The sequence below is a fragment of the Notothenia coriiceps genome, unplaced genomic scaffold (genome assembly GCF_000735185.1).
Source record: "Notothenia coriiceps isolate Sejong01 unplaced genomic scaffold, NC01 NC01_scaffold00001460, whole genome shotgun sequence".
Classification (NCBI taxonomy): Eukaryota; Metazoa; Chordata; class Actinopteri; order Perciformes; family Nototheniidae; genus Notothenia; species Notothenia coriiceps.
Window position 1 is genome coordinate 220,623 of NW_011334161.1, and position 21,494 is coordinate 242,116.

General features: G+C 42.6%; 1 protein-coding gene across 1 annotated transcript in view; it reads right to left on the reverse strand.

Annotated features, from left to right (window-relative positions):
• The window catches only part of LOC104961396 (rho guanine nucleotide exchange factor 18), a 38,399-nt gene that overhangs the window by 1,593 nt on the left and 15,312 nt on the right, over positions 1-21,494 (reverse strand). The window contains exons 3-22 of the mRNA XM_010789700.1: positions 12,334-12,394; positions 12,091-12,213; positions 11,654-11,760; positions 11,352-11,492; positions 10,427-10,677; positions 8,476-8,601; positions 8,166-8,283; positions 7,781-8,032; positions 6,966-7,042; positions 6,646-6,827; positions 6,234-6,289; positions 5,378-5,564; positions 4,758-4,786; positions 4,546-4,683; positions 3,627-3,718; positions 3,479-3,541; positions 3,317-3,364; positions 2,620-3,099; positions 1,972-2,284; positions 1,278-1,385 (exon numbers count right to left, since the gene is read on the reverse strand). Of these exons, the coding sequence (XP_010788002.1) occupies positions 1,278-1,385; positions 1,972-2,284; positions 2,620-3,099; positions 3,317-3,364; positions 3,479-3,541; positions 3,627-3,718; positions 4,546-4,683; positions 4,758-4,786; positions 5,378-5,564; positions 6,234-6,289; positions 6,646-6,827; positions 6,966-7,042; positions 7,781-8,032; positions 8,166-8,283; positions 8,476-8,601; positions 10,427-10,677; positions 11,352-11,492; positions 11,654-11,760; positions 12,091-12,152 (2,830 nt within the window). The 5' untranslated portion in view covers positions 12,153-12,213; positions 12,334-12,394. The remainder of the gene's footprint in view (positions 1-1,277; positions 1,386-1,971; positions 2,285-2,619; positions 3,100-3,316; positions 3,365-3,478; positions 3,542-3,626; positions 3,719-4,545; positions 4,684-4,757; positions 4,787-5,377; positions 5,565-6,233; positions 6,290-6,645; positions 6,828-6,965; positions 7,043-7,780; positions 8,033-8,165; positions 8,284-8,475; positions 8,602-10,426; positions 10,678-11,351; positions 11,493-11,653; positions 11,761-12,090; positions 12,214-12,333; positions 12,395-21,494) is intronic.

Sequence of the window (21,494 nt, forward strand, 5' to 3'; positions counted from 1 at the left end):
AGTCACAGCAACATCTAACCATATAAACCATTCCTGCTATCTCTGCACTGCATGCCTAATCTCCTCATCCCAGTCGTAGGAGTAATGGTACACAAGCATATATACCAAGTGTCCTTTTGAGTGAGTGTGTGTGTGTGTGTGTGTGTGTGTACTGGATACTACGTCATCGAGTGCCGCCGAAGGACTGTTCCAATCTACAGCATACTTGGAATTCCACCGAGGCCACGTCCTTGGTTTGGGGGTAATTTCGAGGCTGCACATGGGTAGACTTCGCGTCCTTCAAATCCCCACAATGCTTTGCGCACGGACCAATTTCAAAAACCCTTGCGGAGAATGGCTGAACCGACGCAGCACAGCACACATTTAAATGTAAGTATGTATTGGCGTAGAACATGTGTTGGTAAATATGTTACTTTGTTGCATTTGTTATCACCAAAAATGTGTTCCGTGAAAGTAAAGCAAGTTCATAATTAGATAGGTTAGGTATTTATTTTCGGCACAGTTTATGGTGAAACCGTTAGAGAGAGTGGCACACTTGTTAGCCTGTTCCATTCTTCTTTGTTTTCCGAAGCCGTGGCTTGGAAGTATACTTGCTTCGTTTCTGAAGGAAGTAACTTGGAAGTATGCGACTACCAAGCCAGTATCCTCGCGATTGAGAAACGGCCTGTGCGTGTGCGTGTGTCGTGTGTGTTTGTTGGGCCAGGACAGTAATGTATACCCATATATCAAGATAGTGTTTCAGCTCATATCCTGTTCTGTTTGAGATGTTCTATCATCACATTTTAACCTTGCCCTGTCCTGTTTTTGGTCATCAGGCACCTCATGAAAGTGGCTTGAACTCAAACTTAATCACCAGGTTGCAGATTCTCCACAAGGGGGAGCTGCTAGATTACACATGCCAACCTGCACCATACAGGAAAGAAAGGAATACATCTGAAGAAGTAGTAATGTTGATGTCTCCACCTGCAGGCATGGAAAGTAGTAACTACTGCACTTGTAATCCTTCTGCAGCTGCTGCTTTTCTGAGAATTCTCTTTCATACTCTCGATAAAACACTATAATGAATCAAAACTCAACATATACAGTCACAGTGTCCCCTCTAACCATTTATGAATAAGGCTTTGATTAAGCTCTAAGAATTCAACACCCAAGTTCAAAGTTCAATATTCAACACTAAACATCGACCTTCGTAAAATGACATTGCTTATTTTAAATGTTACTTTTGAAGCCTGAATTTAAGTCTACAGGAGGTATGGTTCTTGATGACTCGTCTGTACCTGACTGGTAGATTCTTATTTGGGGACTGCCGGTGCGTTTGGCTCTCAGACTGCTTGTTTCATTCCCCATCACTCGGATGGGCAGCATCTGGCTCACGTCTATAGAGGCTGCGGGAGGAGAGACAGGAGTGGGTCAGTGCTGGAACCATGCATGTTGACACATTAAACAAAACTTTAAGGACATTTGAATCAGAGGGCTAAAAGTTCAGCTGGTATTATGGTGTGTATTTTTTCCAGCTGCAACTAAATGTTTCTTTACAATAATAACTACATTAATGTTGTTCAGTCTGTAGACAGAGGTGCAAGTAAAAGTAGCAATAATAAATTCTTCAAACACTCTGATTCAAGTATAAGTCCTGCATATAACAATTTACATTTAAAATATACCCAAGTACCAAAGGCAATGTGTATTTTACAGGTGGTGATGGTGCAGCTTATCTTAATTACATTTGTACTGCTGCCGATAGTAACCTATTACTTTGTTTTAATGTTTATTGACTCATCGTTTGTAATTGCGAATAATACAAATCTGTAAAGTAACTTGTAACTAAAGCAGTCAAATTGACGTAGTGGAGTTAAAAGTACAATATTCCTTGGGGGGTTGCCCCTAGTTGTGTTGCTTTTTTCTTTGCTTGTTATGTTACTTTGTTTACATCTGAGGAAAAGGACAATAAACCCAGGCCTGTCTCCTGACCTGCACTGTGCGTTCTCTGGTGGGACCTCTTGGTCTTGCTCTTGAAGCTCTTCTCTTTCCCCTTGGACGCAGCGGCCAGCTTGGTGGGGATCTGCTGCAGTAGGGATGCAGGTTTGTGCACCTGGTTGGTGGTGCTGATCAGGTGGAGCGGCAGCTCGGGCTTGGCCGGCTGGGGGCTGATGCTCTCTCTGCGCGGGGGCACCTTCGGAGGGACTTCCAAGGTATTCGAGTTGGTGGGTAAGACGTGCGGTTTTGAATTGAATGTCCCACCTCCGCCCACTACACTTCCCCTGAACGACTGCAGACTCCGCAACTAGAAAGAGAGGAAATGCAAAACTCAAACTGTCAACTTCAGAGCAAATTCAACTGATCGCTCATTTGACTTAGACCTGTGAAGATTGAGTTCAGTGCTTTTGTATTTTACTCCAACAAAATGTTGATACTTAAAATATTTAATCACATTTAATTTCAGTTTTCTTAGGCCATTGATCATCAAAAGTTTCACTGTAATTCAAGGCTCAAACAAGTTTTGATTATCTCATAATCCATATTATTATATAGACTTAGCTGACTAAATGATACTTCGTGGTGGACAGATAAGCACACAATAAGTTCATAAACGGGTATTATTAAAATCCAGTTCTTTACTTGAGAAGGATCATCATAGTTGGAGTTTCCTGGCATCATGTTCTTGTATTTCTCCAGCAAGTGCTCCAGACGCCTCCTCTCTTGATTCAGACGCTCCTTGTCCTTGTCCACGGACCTCGTGGACTCTCTGAGCCTCTCCAGGTCCTGCTGGTAGTTTTCCTTCAGCTCATCCAGCAAAGCCCTGTCCTCGTTCAGCTTCCCCTCCCACATCCTGCAGTCCTCCTCCCTCTTTCGCAGCTGAGCCTCCAGACTCTCGGTCTGAACCCTCTGCCGCTCCATGTCCTTCTCCCAGCGCTGCTGCACCTCTCGATGCTGGACCTGCTGCTTCTGCAGGTTGGCCAGTTCCTCCTTCTGCTTCTCCAGGTTGCGCTGTTTCTCCTGCTCCAGCAGCACGCTGCTGTAGTGACGGGCCGGCTGCTTGCTCTTCGTGTGGAAAGCGTGCAGCAGCTCAATCTGGCTGTCCTGCTGGGTGATGATTGCCTGCACGTTGAAACATTGAATTTAAACATCACATCGTGTCTAACATCGGAAAACATACCATTCATTATTGTGATAGAACACTAATGTTATTCTTATGTTAGGACACGTTTAGATTCACAGCAAAACATTAAAAGACAATTTTGCAAAATAAATACTAAAATTAGGTGCCTGTCGAATACAATATACATATTTAAGAACAATTGACAACAAGTCTTACTTCTAAACTGTAGAGCCTTTGTGCAAGCAGTATCACCCTGTCACACACCTACAGAAAACAACAATACACACCATAATACCATTAGTGACAGATATAAATATGTATGTACGAATGAATAGGAATGAGGAAAATAACAAAGCAAATAAGTATTGGAAGGGTTACCTCTGCTTCAGGGAAATGTGCGGAGGTTAATTTGCAGTTAGGATTTTGTGTGTCATCTTCGGCCTTGAAGCAAAATAGCACGATTAATGTAAATACTTTAAACAAATACCAGATGAAAGAACAGATTATTTTAATATGTCACACTCACAAACTGGTCCAGGCTCTCCGAGCTGAAACTCTCCTGGAGTTCAGGCTCACTCGATGCTTCGCTGCCATCTGGCCTCTCAGCTTCATCTCCATCTGAGAAAATCAAACCACACACATCCAAAGTCTACAGTTACCTAATCCCTGTGAACGTGTGGGATCACAGTAGGATTGAGCCTAGAGTAAGAAAAAACTATGCGATACATGTTTATAACCAGGGGTGCACATAACTTTCTCAGTGAGTACCTGGAGTCAGTGTTTGGTACTCCAACTTCTGGCTGCACTCAAAGTTATATGATGAGGCCCTCTGTATCGCAAACGTCAACGGGGGGGGGCCAGTGGAGTACTCCGTGACCACAGAGCGTGACCATTGTGATCAGCTGTTTTAGTGCAGTTCTCAAGTGTAGGGGGGGGGGGGGGGGGGGGCCAGTCTCCCCTCCGCAGCCGGCTGGCGTAGTTTTGGCACAATTCTGTTGTACAGACCGACGTTAACAGCAGCCTCGTCTGTGCACACGGAGACCGACTCTGTCGTCCGGTGATCTAACCGCCTTCTGGAAAAGCTTCACAAGTACGTCGGTACGCAATTCAGATTGTTGCCGCGCATGCGTACCTGTGTACCAGTTATGTGCACCCCTGTTTATAACAAATATTAGAATACTGTATTTTATACAAAAAGTGAGCAATATGTTAACTTCCCCAAATTATGAATGAGTTCCAAATAAAGTTGTTAGACTACCTCTATTCAAATGCATAACAACAGTTCTTGATCTTGAAGTTGCACATTAATAAGTCAATAAAACACATCGTTTGTTAGCTTGTCAGTGAATATGTTAGCTAAATGAATTGCAGTCAAACATTTATTTGTTCAGTGTAAATATACTAATATTAGCATGCATAGAAATCGGTAACGTATGTCTGCTTACTTTTCATGGCGCTTGCAGCAGGGTTATTATCAGCTGAGGTCTCGCCCCCCCACAGCAGCCCCTCCTGTGTGTTACTCTCGTCAACAACAAGGTTTGGGTCTCTAATCCTTAAGAAGAGCAGGTTCTGCAGGATTTCCACTGCAGACAAAAGACAAAAAAAACTCCTTAATCTCTTCCTGGAGAGAACTCCTCAGCACTCTCTGAGTCAGTACTTGGCTGTACGCAGGGTTCCTTCTCACACCTTCATACACATCGCATTTAATGTGTGGAAAACCAGGCCTTTCCCACACATTTAAGGACCCACGAGGGAACTGAGAAGTTTTTGTTGTTGTTGTGAGAGCTAGCTATACAGAAGCTAAGAAGAAGAAGAAGGCTTGAATATATTGTGCAAGTTAAGCAATATATTTCTATTCTATTCTTGCAAAGAATATATAAATATGATAACCGTGTATAATGTATTTTCTTCTATACAAATTTCTTAAAATCAACTATGGATTGTGTTTTCATAGCTAACCAATGTAGAACAAACAGAGTGCCACAGTGACGCGTCCTGAAACCAGGAAGTAAGCTGAACATCGGTTCCTTCGACAAAAAAGCAATGCAATTTCTCCATAGGATTTTAGAAAATAGCTGGAAATAAGGTCTGTGGTTGAGACACATTGAAGAGACGGATCACGTTCTGTTCAGTCAGATAATATCCACATGTCTACCCTACTTTTATAATTTTCTAATTGTAAATCTAATTGATAGATTTATGATCGATAGAATGCCTTTCATTAAAAGTCTAACTAGACAAACTAAAAGTGAGAAGAGGAGCTGATTTTGCTCTTACCCTCCCTCGATGGCTTCCCTTTGAGCAGCGTGGCCCCCTGCTGGAGGGGTGGCGGCTCTCCTCGTACAGCAGCCCCTTGTGGGGGTTTCCTGCTCAGTCATCGATCTGGTAGAGAGCAGCCGAGATCTGGCCTGCTTCTCTGTCAGACTTTGCAACGATCTGCTCATCCCCTCACCTCTTAGAATGTCTAAAGGGCAACAGCAGAAATAGAAACATGTAAACTTACAAATTTAGTGAAATGCAGAGCAGAAAGAAAAGATATACATCATTTCCCTACCTACGTCGATTAAGCTTCTTAACATTCACATGAAATGAAATGTACTTTTTAAATGTTGGCCATGAGGGTTGTGCAATAGGTTGCCATTGTCAGTATGTGCGTCTGTGTATTGTGTTTGTTCAAACGGTGTATGACTGATGATATGTGTATGTCTCTTAATGTCCACTATGTTTGTATATGTACATGTATGCGGAACTGCAGGATGGAGTCCAGAACAAATGTCCTTACGGGGACAATAAAGTATATCGTATACACACTGATATTTACAAACTCCCAACACATATGTAATGAAGCATCGCGCAAATATACATCAAATCACATCGTCTTCATCATAGGAGGATTTTTTTGTTACAGCTTGCAAACCCGTCTCGTTTTTTCATTTATAAAAACAGTGTTACTTGAAGGCCTTTACGTTGGCTAAGCAGGCTCACTAGAAGCTGTGGATAAACACATTGTTCATCATCTAGACACGTCTATGGTGAGAAATATATTTGACTGAATGCGTCTTAATTGATTATTATTATTATTATTATTATTATCTCAATTTCAAATAAGAGAGAGTACCCCCGTCTGTCTTACCTTGGTATTGTTGCAGACTGGCTGTCAGTTCGCGGTGCTGCTGCTCTTCTGGATAGCTGCATCACACAGACATCTTACTAAGTATAATCATACTTATTATATGCACACCTATAAATACCACATTTACAATATGTCGCAAAGAGAAGGTGATGATGATTAACATTTTGGCAACTCAATGATATTCTGATTTGAATCAACTTAAAGCCAAACAAATGTACTATAATAAGCTAATAATACACAAATCAAATTGATTACTGTTTGAAGGATTTACTGCCATAAAACTCAATGATGATGCTCTTTCACATCAAACAACATTCGGTATAAATGCTTATTCACAAAGGCTGTTACAACTCTTCATAGCGGTCTACTAAACCAGAACATCTGTTCTTTTTTCTAGAAGTCTTCAGCTTACCGGTTCACAGCTTCCCGAATCAGCGCCATCCATGTGACGCATTCCTCTCGGGAGCGCGCGTGGATCTCGTACATCTCCGGCAGACTCGTTGTGCACGCACAGATCAGGTACATGGCTTTGTCCTCGTTAGCCAATTCCCTCACAATCAGCCTTTGGAGGGAGATCACTGGTGGTTTGTTATCCTGTGTGAGCCACGATAACACAGCAGGTTTTTAGAAACACGGTCTGAGATGTTAATGTAACAATTTGATAAAGTTGGAACAACAACTTTTTTCCTTCTTAGAATAATAGCTTGTGAATGTTATTATAGCTGAACTCACCATAGAGGCAAACACAAGCTTCTGATCTTTCTCCTGCAAGAGGAGGATCACGTCTGACAGCAGCACAGCTTGGATTTCTGCAGGGAGACACAAACGGCATCAAATCAACAAGTGCTGGATGTTCTAAGTCAAACTGCATGGAGGGACTTGATACAGTGTGCATGTTGTCTGACTGTTAATGCTCCACACCTCAGTGATGACTCAGCTATTATTGTCGGCTTTTACAAAGCAATTTGCCATGCAGTTAAAGTACTGTAGCTCAGTGTATGCCATAAAACCGCAAGTTCATAGGTTTGATTACTGCCTTTGGACCTCTGTTATGGGACATGCCTCTTCCCTTTTCATTATATATCTATGCCATCATCTGGCGAAAAATCTGGCGAAGAAATGCCCATAAAAACACCCCTGTAATACTGCAGTAATTCAGTGACCTTCCACTCACCTATTGCATCATCCCTGTAAAGTCGTGTGAGGAAGTATCTTTTTTCATGTACAAAAGGGTGAGGCATTTCAGAAAGAACCTGAATGAAGTTCATATTTAATTAAAAGTATTACTTGATGTCTTGTTCCTCCTTCTTACACTGCACTAAGGAACAGGGAAACAAAAAAGCTGTTTTATAGTCTAGTAGTTTAAGTTGTCAGGGAAGTCAGATCGGCCAATAAAAAAAAAAAAAACATTTTCATTTAAGATTTATTTTCCCTTGCAGCAAAAGAAAATCACCTCTGCTTATAATCAGAATAAGTAGCCAAACGGGTCACTTGCATAACTGTGAGAAGGGGAAATTGAAAAGGACAACACCAACAAAGTCACAAACCTTTTTGTCTCCCGGAGGTCTTCCAGGTGACGGTGCCTTCGTGCAGCAGCGTCCTGTTTTCCTGCAGCAGATCCTCTCTGCGGAGAACTCCTCCGTTCTTCATACGGCCCTGAGATTTTGGCTCCAGGCGCTGCCCGATGCCTCTGAGACGAGCGTCTTTCTCGTATTCACTGACCTGGGCGTTCACCTGGGAAATGTTGTCTTTGATCAGCGCCAAAGCCTGAACCAGAGACTTGTGCTCTTCTGTGTCAGCTGAGAGAAGCAGAGAACACCTTATATATGAAACCATTCGTATTGAAAAAGCCGATTGGGATTCAGTTTAAAATGTTATCTGAAAGTGGTATACTGAGTTATTGAGATGCAGATACGTGTAATGAGGTGTTACCTTCTGTGTTCTGTATGATTCGCTCCAACAGTACTGGATACTTTGTGATGCGTTGAGTCACCAACAGAAAACACTCAGGCACTCCCAACCTCCGCACCAGAGGCAGCTGACCTATTTTCTGTTTTAAAATAAAGAATTTTTTTTTTTTCAAGACATACATCATTCCTATTTCTGTTAGTTGCCAATGTCAAAGATACTTTTAGAGAGGCAACTAGTTCATATCAAATTCTTCAACATGCAAGCCTCCCTGGCGTCGTGTAGAAAATCCTATCCATGTCTGTAAATTGACCAATGAGTGAATGTTGCTCACCCTCGTGAGGGTCTGCAGCTTCTTGTTGTTCTGCACCAGCTCTTTGTAGGAGCTGATGGACTCAATGTGGTTACCGCAGAAAAGACTGTAACACCCCATCATTCCTTCTCCCAGTGCACCTGAGAACTAACACAGTAAGGACAAAAGAAATATACGTTTATCAACTGGATATGACTTATTATAAGCAAGTTCAATCTCTGTCTGTAAATCCTCTTCTCACTGTAATGCTACAAAAACAATCATTCTGAACAGAAAGCTCTGTGATTCTAAACACATAAGGAGAAATGGTTCTCCAAAAATGTGATGCCAGTGACGCAGCATCATTCCTGGGTTAATGGCTCAAACATATGCACCTGTAGTCCCTGTATCACACATACCAGCCATTCCCATGAACACCTGTTCACTCACTCAGCACTAAGTGACAGAGGTGGAGAGAGATATACTGAATGTATACTGAACATACTGTATAAATAAATAGCACCATAAACAGTTATTTATACCTGAATATCCTACATATCAGGTAATGGTGACCAATTAGTCTGTCAGTTGGGATCTGAGCCCCTGGAAGCAATGGTTGAAAGTAATGCATGTGCCCATTCTTTTTTAAATGGTAAAAGGTCATTTAAATATGAACATGTTGCAACTTAATCCCACTTTTGACAGCAGAGTTGTAGGATAAGATGTCTGACAACATTTTAAGGGAGACTGTTTGTCGTAAGCCTCTGCGTAGAAATGTAAACATAGCATTTAGGAGTCAGAAACTAAGTAAACGGTGGAGCTGAGAGTAAAGGTCCAGATGCATTTGCAAGTAATGGTTTCAGTACAAACGTACAATAGGAGAGGAGTAGGAGATGCAGTGCGCCTCGGAACAACACAATTACACAAACATGTGATTAACATTGAGCAATGTTTTCAGACAAATTCATGATCTTTTTATAAACTTTCTGGAATCCTGAAGAATAGCCCAAACTCCCTGCGGTTGTTTTGAAGAACAGTTGTATGGAAAAGTATATTACATTACATGTCATTTGTTAGACGCTTTTATCCAAAGCACCTTACATACTCAATACTGTGGCCAATCCCCACAGGAGCAATTTGGAGTGAAGTGTCTCAGGGACACAACGACATGCTGACTGCAGTGGGGTTTGAACCTGTGACCCCCTGATCCCAACACCAACGCACAACCCACTGCACCACACATCTCAATCGCTGTGTGTCAACCTGTTTGAACCAATTTACTTTAACCCTCCTGTTATCCTTGGGGTCAATTTTACCCCATTCAATGTTAAAAAAATGGTTCATATTTATTTTTTTGCTTAGTATTTCATGACTTTTCCTAATTTAGTGAGAACTAATGGGTAAACATCAAATGAACATGAAGATCTTTTTTAAATGTCCTGTACGCACTTTGTACGTCAATTTGACCCCAGGTTGTTTTAGTAGTATAAAACGTATAAAAATGTCAATATTTGTGTAGATTGTGTCGGACGATATTGAGGTGACTATTACATGCAAATGTATCATTGTAAAACAAAACTACCCTCTGCTTTAGTTATTGGTCCTTTAACAACATCAAAAAGATCTTACTTTAACATTTTATTTCAGTCAGTGAGATTTTATGGTGATTTATATATTTGTCGATATTCACATAATAGGAATTCTGGATGTATAAAGGGGTCTGTGTGGGGGGAAGGTTGGGGTAGTGTTTTATTTAAATGGTTATTTAGGTATTCAACTAAGATACCCAAAGCACCAGAGACATACATGTTGGTTACAATTTGGAATATGATCATTGTCTTGAGTTGGTCAAATTGACCCCAGAGGATAAAGGGTGTAAAGTAAACCTGAGGATAACATCAAAGAATCCCTCTCTTATTGAACACATCGATTAAAGAGGGTCAGTTCAAATGATTGATCATTTACACAAAAACCTGCTTTCCAAAGACCCTACCTGAGAGATGACAATGTCCCCCAGTTGTGTGATCTGGTAGTTGTTTGTGCTTCCTTCCTCCAGACTTTGGCGTTGGTGCGCTTTGAGGCAGTTAAGGAAGCGCTGGTGGAGGTCGAGCAGCATTTCCGCTCCAGGGAAGAGCCGCTCCAGCCTGGCCTCCTCGATCAGCGCAGACTGCCTCATCTCGTGCAGGTAGACACGGAGGAGGATTTTTAAGGTGCGTACATGGTGCATCTCCGTCTGGATCAACTCTAGGAAATACAAGTAAAGAAGAGTGTCTTGATGGTTTAGAAGGAAAAGATATAGAAACATTTGTATGGGGTACATTAAGAGAAGGAAGGCAAACAAAGTCATGTCAGTAAATATAAGTAATCAAAACTGGAGAAATATATTCTTAGGTGAATAGAATTGCAGTTGAAGAAGTATTTAGAGCTTTTTCTTGGATAAAAGAAGCAATACCAGTGTTAAATACTTTGAATCTTACTTAAACATTGAAATTAGCATAAAAGTAAACATATATTGCAAAAGCCAAAGTGTCTATTTTTTAGTATGGCCTATTACTGAATAATTCATGTTAAAGTGCAATATTTAAGTTAGTGACACACAATTATAGGTGAAGCAAGTACCTCAAAAGTGTACAGTAATTGGTTAACTGACTGCACTTAGTTATATTCTTCAACCCATTATTGTTATAGCAGCGTGGTTGAAAAGGTCATACGAGTTAAAATAAGCATTACTCATCATCATAATTATAGGCACTGTCATCTCTGCTTAAATCGTGCCATCGCTGTGTACGATGAATCTCCTTCAGCTGGTGATTGACATGAGAAAGTTCAGTCTCTGTACTACACTATAAAAGGTCATACATGATTACTGTTTTGGGGGGGGGATTTGATCAGTGTCAGATGTAGCTGGTGGAAATTACCATAGATAACGTCCTGTCTCTTCACGGCCTCTTTGCTCAGAGCCTTCAGGTAGCTCTGGTCCACTCCCACGTTCCAAGACTCCGCCTCCAGGCTCTTGAGGTCGTGCTCCAGCTCGCCTTGCAGCAAAGCATAATGGGAATCTGGTAACACACAGAAAGCCACATCAGGACTTGTGTAACCCGAACAAATATTGTGCTCTGTGTTCATATGAGTATTTGTTTCAATTATAAAAAGTTTGTTTGTGTTGGTGGTACAGGGAGCTTTCAGCAGCTTCTCACCGATCCGTCAAAAACTCACTGACCTTCGAGGTTGATGGGCTCAGCCAACGAGGAAACCAGCGACACGGCGTCTTCAGAGGAAGGCTTCAACCGCAGGACGTCCACCTCATCCATCTTCACCGGATCCAATCTAGTTGGTATGTGATGAGATGAACCTCAACAGGTAACAATGATATCATCGCGCAAACATTCAGACACCGTCAGTGATCTAATCTATCTGATGCCAAGTGTAACACAACCTTGATGCCAAAAGGGGGAAATGCCAGTAAATACAACCAGAAACATCACATGATTTAGAATCAGTTACTGTAACGCTTTTCTTTATCAGAGTGACGATGAATGTAAAAAAAAGCATGCCACTGTTTCCAGATAGCAGCTATACCAGGAGATTGTCTTTCCTTACTGTAAATGTTAAGGGTTCTTAAAGGAAAATGAGTTGTTCAAATAGATGTTCACCAACCTTGTGTCGCTGTTAAAGGAGGAATCAGGTTGAGCAGTGTGTGTTTTAGGGGTGACGGTCATTCCTGGACTGATGAGACAGGCATGGCCATGGGAGGCCGGGGGAGAAACTCTCTCCCCAGAGCTGACAGAGAGAGAAAACAGACTGTGTAACAAAGACAGAAAGATCCTCGCCCGGCGCCACATTAGAAGCAATGAGGTTTTACAGGATTAATTACTCAACAGGAAGTGCAAACAAACATACCTTTATTATTTGTTCCTGAAAGCTCTTTGCTGGCTCACAGGCCCTCAGACAGAACGGGTACCTACACAAGAAACAGTACACAGACACATTGAAGAAAATGCAATGCACGGAGGCGAGTAGACGTGTGTCCTGACAGCTCCGAGATTAGTGACTTCAAAATACTTTCCCATTGTGCAGTTTGGCTCACTAATAGTATGCAACAACTCGCATAAGGTACTTATAAATTACTCTAGCTCAATTATTTTGATTTGTAACCGGCCAAAATGACTACTACTCGATCTAAACAAGACCTCGCAAAAGGAGGCCTCAAACCCTCACTCCTTCCTGACTCGGCTAGCGCTGCTGACGATGCTGGGGACACCCTAGATGCCTCGCTGCTACAATCAATGATGGAATCTCTCAAGAATGACATATTCAAGAAAATTGATGAATCGGCCGCGAGTCTGCACTCTGAAATATTGTCTGTGAGACAAGAACTGAAGAGCTCAGTTGAACCACTTCAGCGCGCAGTAGAGGCACACGAAGCCACGATCCGAGATCTGGAGCAAGCTGCCACTGACCACAACACTCGGATAGACAAGCTGGAAGTTACAGCTGACATGCTAAACTTCACAAGTGAAACGCTTGGATGACAAATGTGAGGATCTTGAGGGCAGGTCGCGGAGGAATAATTTGCGTGTGATGGGTATTACGGAGGGACTGGAGGGAGACCGTGCCACTGATTTCGTCGCGCAGTTGCTCCGGGACTTGCTCAAACTGGACGAGAAGCCTCTACTTGACCGTGCCCATCGGACCCTGCGAGAGAGACCCAAGGAGGGGACCTTACCTCGGCCCTTTGTTGTAAGGGTACACTTCTTTCATATCCGGAGCCAGATCCTGCAGCGGGCTGGTGAATCCTCTCCTCTTCTCTACAACGGCAAGAGGATCTCCATTTTCCCGGACTATACGTCCTCCGTTGCCAAGAAGCGAGCTGCTTTTGTCCCAGTAAGCGTACTCTACATTCCTACCCAAATGTGAAGTTTGGTCTCCTCTTCCCGGCAACTCTCAAAATTACCATGCCGAATGGAACGTCACACAGGTTTGAGGATCCTACGGTGGCCACTGACTTTGTTAATAAGAACTGTAAATAGACTGCCTATCCTACAGTGGGTCTGTTTAAAAAACAGTTATGATGGTCGTTCATTCTATCAGCTGGAGATCGCTAGATTTTTGTTGACAATATTGTGGACTACATTCCCAAGTGCCTTGCCCGTCCACGTGACCGAGCTCTGATAAATAATAAAAATACAATTAAGAGAATAATATATATACTAGCATTAGTGTTTATTTGTACTACATATTGGGCCATCACGGATACCCTTTACTCTGGTTGTTAGTTCAATTATGGATAACTTATACACAGTGGTTTTGTACAATGTACATTTAATCATTCTTAATATGTCACTTTATCTCAGGTAGCGGCAATTGTGGCTACCTTGGAGCGTTTAGGTTTAGGCAGTTTATTAGTTGGTTTTGCACGTGGCATCTCGTTGGGGAGATTGCTGTGCTGGGGTGGACTGGGGAGCTGGGTTCTGTATGTTTCATGTTCTTGTCTTGTATGTTTTATGTTTTATTTTTATTGTATTCATTATTGCACTCTGTTGTTGGTTGTGACTGCCGGTCCTTCATATTTCCGTTTATCTTTTAAATGGTCCAGCCCAGGTTAATTCAAACGCCATGATGGGAGCGCCCTTAAGTTTACTAGTTGGAATTGCAGGGGTCTGAACTCCCCAGTTAAGCGCACCAGGGTCATGCGGCCATCTTCAATATTTGGGGCTCAAGTGATTTAATCTTCAAGAAACACACTTCAAACCATCAGTTTTTTTCTAGACTTAGGAATAGTAGGATTGGACACGCTTACTATTCATCATTTTAACAGCCAAGTCTAGAGGAGTTGCTATCTTGATACACAAATCGGTTCCCTTTGTTTTTACTCGGATGGTTTCTGATCCTAATGGCAGATACCTGATTGTTAATTGGCATGATATATGACACCCCTGGCTCTTACTTGTGAATGTGTACGCCCGCTACTGGGAAAATGGTGAATGATGTAGATATTTTCTACTTCTTCGACTGGACATAGGTCTTTACAACCTTCCTTGACATGTAGGTGAGTTACTCAGTTACTTCTTTAGTCTTCACCAGATGACCGCACAAGAAGTGGTGACTTTAAAGCCTTGTAGTTAGTGCAGCCATTAGACACTCACAGTGATGGACCACTGGTTAGCAATAACAGATCCTGTGTAGCCTCCTTAAGGCTTCTAAGACATTAGAGATTCCTTATTTTCAGCATAATGATCAACATCTGGTGATTAAGTATAGATACCGAGTAAATTATGGCATGAAGATAGGCCTATATTTTAATGTTCACTATACGCTAGAGCTCACTGATAGATCTATAACATTTATGAAATGACAGTGTGATAGAATTCTCCCTTTCGTTAGCTCTCTTTTCATGAATATGGAAACTACAGTAATTTCGGATTCATGTACTCGCACGCAAACGATGGAGTATCAACTTTAAGGCATTCTGTACGCACGCAATAACGGATCATACATTTTTCAGTACACGATCTGCTTTCGGATAAACATTATGTACAAGAGCATCGTAGCCTATTTAACAACAACCAAATGTAACATATTCTGTCAGATCTATTAACAAGGCCCACGGGAGATATCTGCATCAATGCTATATTTAACAGGCACACATTGAATATTGAAAATAACTATTAAACAGGCAATGTTACTGCTCGAGGTAGTAATACAGCCGAAATGTGAGGAAAAACGAAGATGAGAGACCTTAGACTTGACTAACGAGCGCGTATTGCTCAAACTGGGATGACTCTATTCCGTTATCACCAACTCCAGATGTGTATAAGGAGACGGCGTTGCAATTCTTCCATCGGACGGTTCATTTTAGCTGAGCGCAGACCAGACTGACTGACTTCTTCTTAAGGCTAGAAGTTAATTATTACGAACAGGCGTGACAAAGCTGGCAGATTACTGGCGCATCAATTACGACAGAATGTTGCCTCTTACCGATTCCCCAGAATCCCAAACATCCTCGGAACATTAACGATCGATCCCCAAATAATCTAATGGATGAGTTTAGAGAGACTATTGATTCTTCGTTATACACATCGCAAACCAGCGTCAGTACACGCAAAGCTTTTGATTTTTTTTTACCAACCTCAAAGTGGTGATACATTCCTGATATGGACTGAGCGATTTGGGGAAGCCAGTAACTGCTGTTGGAACTCTCCGTTGCTATTGCATCGGATGCAAGCGGAACAATCTCTGGCCGGACGGTTATCCCATGGAACATTTTACAAGAAGTTTCAACAGAAAATGAGCCCCTTGTTTTGATAGATATGTTCGTTTACCTTCTACTAGTTTACACCCAACGCTTACTCAGGCCTCTATCTCGCCTCATTTTATAAAGGAATAAGGATCCCTTGCATGCCCCTCCTACCGACCAATCAGCTTATTAAAATGCTGGGATTTTAAAATTACTGTCTTAATGGCTCGCTTTACGTTTGGAAACCGTGTTTACCAACCATTATCTCTCCCGATCAAAAACCGGGCTTCATCAAAATAGGCATTCATTTTTTAACTTAAAACGACTTTTTAACACAATCTACCTGCCTTCCGCAAATTCTGTACCTGAAAGCTGTGATATCTTTAGATGGCAGAAAAGTAGCATGTGATCGGTGTGGGAGTGGAGGTAATCTTTTTCACACCTGGAGAAATGTGGGCTTTGGAAAGAACTTTACCCTCATGGGGTGAAGCTGTTGTACTCCTCTCCCCTAGCTTCAGTGGAGAACGAATAATACGCACTCTGAAATATTTCCCTCTCCACCGCTCAACCTGGCAGGGTTGTCCCTTGAGCCCTCTCTTATTTTGCCTTAGCTATTGTGTCCGTATGTGATGGTAAATGCTTCCTGGTCTACGAGGTCACTGCATCCATTGTGACCTTTGGCATGCCCGCATTAGAGTTATATTTAGAAATGGGATCGAACAGAAAGTCTCTCTGCTATACCGGATGACCTTCTTCTGTACGTCTCTAATTTATCTGCGCTGTGTCCCAGCATGCTCTCTCTATATGCTCTTGAGCTCATTAAGTATCCTGTATCTGTCGGTTATACACTCAATTTACATACAAAGACTCATTAACTGCAACCATGTGTTTAGCTCCATCCTTGTAAATTGCGGGCAGTTACTATTCGGTAGACCAAGGCGTTAATCCATACCGACTTTATATTCTACATACACATTTGCTCCTCTTCTCTTTCGTCAACAGCTGTCTGATCAATTTGTACCGTTGTAAGCAACATGTTCTCTGTAGGTATCTACGGATTGGCATGCTTAAGTAATAGATTTCCTCAGTATCCTTAATCACCCAACATATTCGCCCTTCTAGACACACCTCCTTAGGCCGTAACCTACTCTGAAGCTATGTTGAGTGTATTTACCGCTCATCTTTATTTCTCTACGTTTGGTCACCCTGAACTCTCTCTGCCGTTACGCTGAACCTCCATATCTTCTATTAGGTACTACTCACAGATTTGGGCAGTTGATTGCGAAGAAATATGACGTGAAACAGGCAGCGCCCTCATTGTTAACTCTTCTCATGTGCTAGGACAGGAGCTGATTCCCATTCAGCAGTGCATCCGTAACACTTACTAAACTCACGCGCTGCTATAGAACATATAAGGAGGTTGACCACTTGTGCATGTAGCAAGCACTGGACGTCATGTCACGCCCGACACTCATGTTAGGATCTTCGAGTCATAACCTTATTGGACTGACAGTCTTTAGATCACTGTCAGAAGATCACTTGTGAAAGCTCGATCGCTCCTAATGATGAGACGCACTGTAGGTGATAAATCCCCACCCAACATGCAATACTCTCGTCTGGAGACAGCCTCATAGCCTTTATTACCTCGTAGTGTGGACGACTCCTTATTCAATAGGCCTAGCTGGTTTAGGTAGTGCCTGTTGTGGGTGTGTGAGCTGCTCGCGCACGGTTGTAACCAGGTGCAGCTCTCTCCAGCGTGCTACCCACGATTCTGATGCAACAACTCTATAGCGTCTATGTAAGGGCTGCCTGGCTATCTCTCTAATGAACGCGATCGAACGCACTCCTTCGTTTTTGTTTTTACCTGCGTTTCTGATCGACTCATGTTATGCGGTTGGCGTGAACAGACTCTTGGAGACGTCGTCGGTGATCCTTGTTATGCTGAGGCAAACTGTGACGTGGAAGCTCGACAAAGGGACAGATAAGCTTGGGTCATGTACACTAACTCGTTTGCATTCTCGTGGCTTATCAGTGGTATCAGCGGTTCGTGGACCGTTGTCTTTCGGAGAGTGGTGAAATGCTGCAACTACCGATAGGCTACTGTGGCTAATCGTAACATTCGTATCTGCTAGTCGATTACTAAGCCAGCTCTTTACAATATGTACAATATAGCCAGGGAGGAGATATATCCGGACCATGTCGTCGAGTGGATATACGGTCGCTCTCTTAGTCTTTTGTGAGATATTTTAACACTTGTTGTGATCTACTTATTCTGGTAGAAAATTATCTTGCGTATGTCTAGCGGTCGATGTTCCACTGTACCCTTTATCATTGTCTTAAGACGGTCTCGTGTTTCTACCATGTTCTTACACCCTACTCGCTTAATTGGATGCTTTGACTACCTTAGTCACTGTGCATGCCTAAATTTCGATACTTGACACAACCATTGTAGGTGAACTCATGATCTTTCTCTGGACAATCTGATCCTAATCTGACCGCAGCTGTTGGTGTATTACCTCCTTATCGCCCTCCACCTGGTTCCCTTGACTCAGTCTCTTCTCGTCATGGACTTATAGTACAGCCCTCATATGCTTTTATTATCCTTATCTATGTTATGAGTAACTACAGGAGCGACACTTACGTTCAGTCGTCAGCCTTGCAGTAGCCAGCGGATTGAGCTGTGATACTTCGCTCCGGTGTGGGCTTGGTGTGTGGGTGTGTGTGCCTTCTCTCTTCCGCCTGATTGTATCCAGGTGTGCAACGTGTAGGCTCCTCCCTCGTCCAGGTGGCTCCCATCTGCATCAGCGGCCTCTATACAAGGATCTTAGTATGGCTGCATGTGGCTCTCTCTCTGGCCTCTGGTGGGATTATGTGGTTGAAGCAGTTGCAGTTCCTTTCTTTGGAACAGCTAATCTCTGCTCAGAGGCATTGCTTACACCCTGTTTGGTGTCGCTTGTGTTGGGGATGGCGTGAATTAAAACTCCTCTTTTTTCGCAATACTCACGTCTACGTCTCCATCGCTGCGCTTTGTTATGCTGAGAGCCAAGCCGTGAGACAGCTGGGCGGGTCGTCAAACCGGTTAAGTATAAGCTTGGCGTCGTGTGGCTTACGTTTGTTATTTTGTGATGGGTTTTCTCCTGATAGCAGTGGATGCCGGACGCGTTCCTTGGGAGCGACCGTTTCGTGTCTGGTGGTCGTTAATGTTGTGAGCAAAGTGCTGCAAACTCCGTTTGGGCGGTTCATCGGGCGTGGTCGCTAGTTATTTTTGCCTACAGAATTGCTATTGTCTTTCGCTTTGCTCGGTCCAGCGTGCTTTAGTGCATTAAGTACCTTCTGTCCGCTATAGTAATCCACATGAAGACCATGGAGGTGATTAGTCTTGCGGTGTCGTACAGTTAGTGGGGAAACTCCAATTCAGTTTTTTTTTTCTTTCTCTCTTTTTGTCTCAGCTGTAAGCCTCGGTGTTGCGTTCTGTAGTTATGGCGGAGGTAGACTCTGTTATCTAGTGCTCCCCTCTCAGGAGCCCTCTTGATACATTTCTCAATGGAGCAGCCTGTCTCGTTTTGCGGAAGCATTTGCTCGTGGAAGCTTGTGGGCGATAAGACGGCGTAAACAGCACTATCAATGCTACCTCCTTAATTGTGCCGGTGTTACGTGAAACGGAGTGCGCCTCCGACACAGGTTAAGGAGGCGGGTGGGTAAACCCCTGCGCGCTGGAGCGCTACGTTTCACTGTCCTCTTGAGCAGCAGAACGCGAGAGGTTGTTGTTTGCCCAGCTGAGTATGACAACGAGATGACCTCATCGGAGACGGAGGTTTGAAAGTATTGCGCCTGGAGAGGATCGCGGCAGGAGACTGAGAAAGCCAAACTTGATATGGAAGCGACACGTCTTTCCATACAGGCAGAGGTACCCTGCGGTGTCTGGTGCCGCGGGCCGCTGAGTGCTCATCCAGGTCTCCTCAGCGGTTCGATGCAACACTTGCGCTGTTGCCGCACCATTTAACTGGAAAAGTGATCCTGACACTTTTTTTTTTGCTTTTTGAACCGGGCTGGCTAAAGCCTGGGCCTTGCCGATCCGACTGTGGCCCTGATGGCCTTCAGTGTCGTACCTCACACCAGGAAGGAGCACAGTCCGCATATTCCGCGTTGTGTTCGCAGGATATCGCGCTCACGCCTGTATAAATTAATGGCGTGCTTAGAGCNGTCCTTCTTAACGAGTGCAAGTGCCATCTTCTCCTTCATCCTGCTGTGTGGAGTCATCATCATGGTGGGGTTCCTCAACCTGGAATATTATACAGGTGAGAGACATGATGTCATTCTGAAATATTCCTGTGTTGTTGTTTTTGTTAAATAGTAAATGGCTTTGTCTAAAAGGATGTGCCTTGATAGTTTTGGCTTAGGCGTAGGCGTAGGGTTCATAAATCAGAAGTGACAGCTCACTGTGAAAGTAAATAATTTTATCTGCAAATGAAATAATTGGAATAACATCATTTCCTTATCAGGTTGTTCATTGTAGAGTGATGAATGCATTTAAAGAAACACCTCACCTTTTCTGGACATTTAAAAATATATATGTAATACTTTTCACACTGCTTAACACACAGTATAACATACAGGGTTCTTACGGTCATTAAAAACCTGGAAAAGTCATGGAAATTCAAAATGCTAGTTCCAGGCCCTGGAAAAGTTATGGAAAACAATATTTTTCCCAAAGTCTTGGAAAAGTGATGGAAATGTAACTAAAGTTGCATCAAATATAATTTATATTTTATCTAATCGCCAAAAAAGTAATACTATAATGATAATAATTACTGTATCATATAGTAATGAAACTTAAAATGGCATTTAACTGTCGAGGTATTTTGATGGTGAGGGATTTGAGTTGCCTTAGCGTGTGGAAGATAGTAAGCCTAATATTTGATTCAGACCTTATTTTCTTTTTCGATGTTAAAATAAACCATTTTCAGTGGTACGCTGAGAGAGAAATTTTTTTGGTCATGGAAAATTAGGTAAATGTCATTGAAAATCATTGGTGAAAAAGTGTATGAACCCTGAACATACATCAATCGGTACAAAGCATGATTCCAAAATGTGCACTTCTTGTCAATGATTCTAAATATACATACCTTTTTTTTTTATAAATCAGGCTAAGAATTGACCTCTAGCATATGATATTCTTCGGTTGTAAATCTGTTGTTTCTTTTCAGTCATCCCAACGATTGCATGCTCGAAAATCGCCCTGTTGGGTCAGCTGCTCAGTGGGCCAGGGAGTTGACGAACTGACGAGGGTGGAGCAGCTGACCCAACAGGGCGATTTTCGAGCATGCAATCGTTGGGATGACTGAAAAGAAACAACAGATTTACAACCGAAGAATATCATATGCTAGAGGTCNCTGCTATTTGCACAAAAAAGGTTTTAATTGTGGAATAAAAAGTGAAATGACCTATTTGGTCACGTGTGTTAATTCCCTAATGTGATAATGACGCTTCCTATAGTTTAATGTAATACGTTTAATCTCTTGGATCCCTTCTAGACACCACTCTTCTTCATTCACATATGAACCCCCTTATCTGAGGGTAATCAACCTGCATTATCATGACATGTTAGATCATGACTTAAGGTATGATGAGTCTACCAGTTAAGATCCAGACGTCCGTGACTAAAATCCTTCATCAGGTTAAATACAGTTAAAAAAAACGCACTATATATCGCAGGGGAAATAAATATCGCAATATCAATTTTTTTCAATATCGTGAAGCCCTACTGCTTACCCATCGCCCGGTGTGCAAGAGTAGGCGATCGTTTCATATCTGCCCCCGCTGG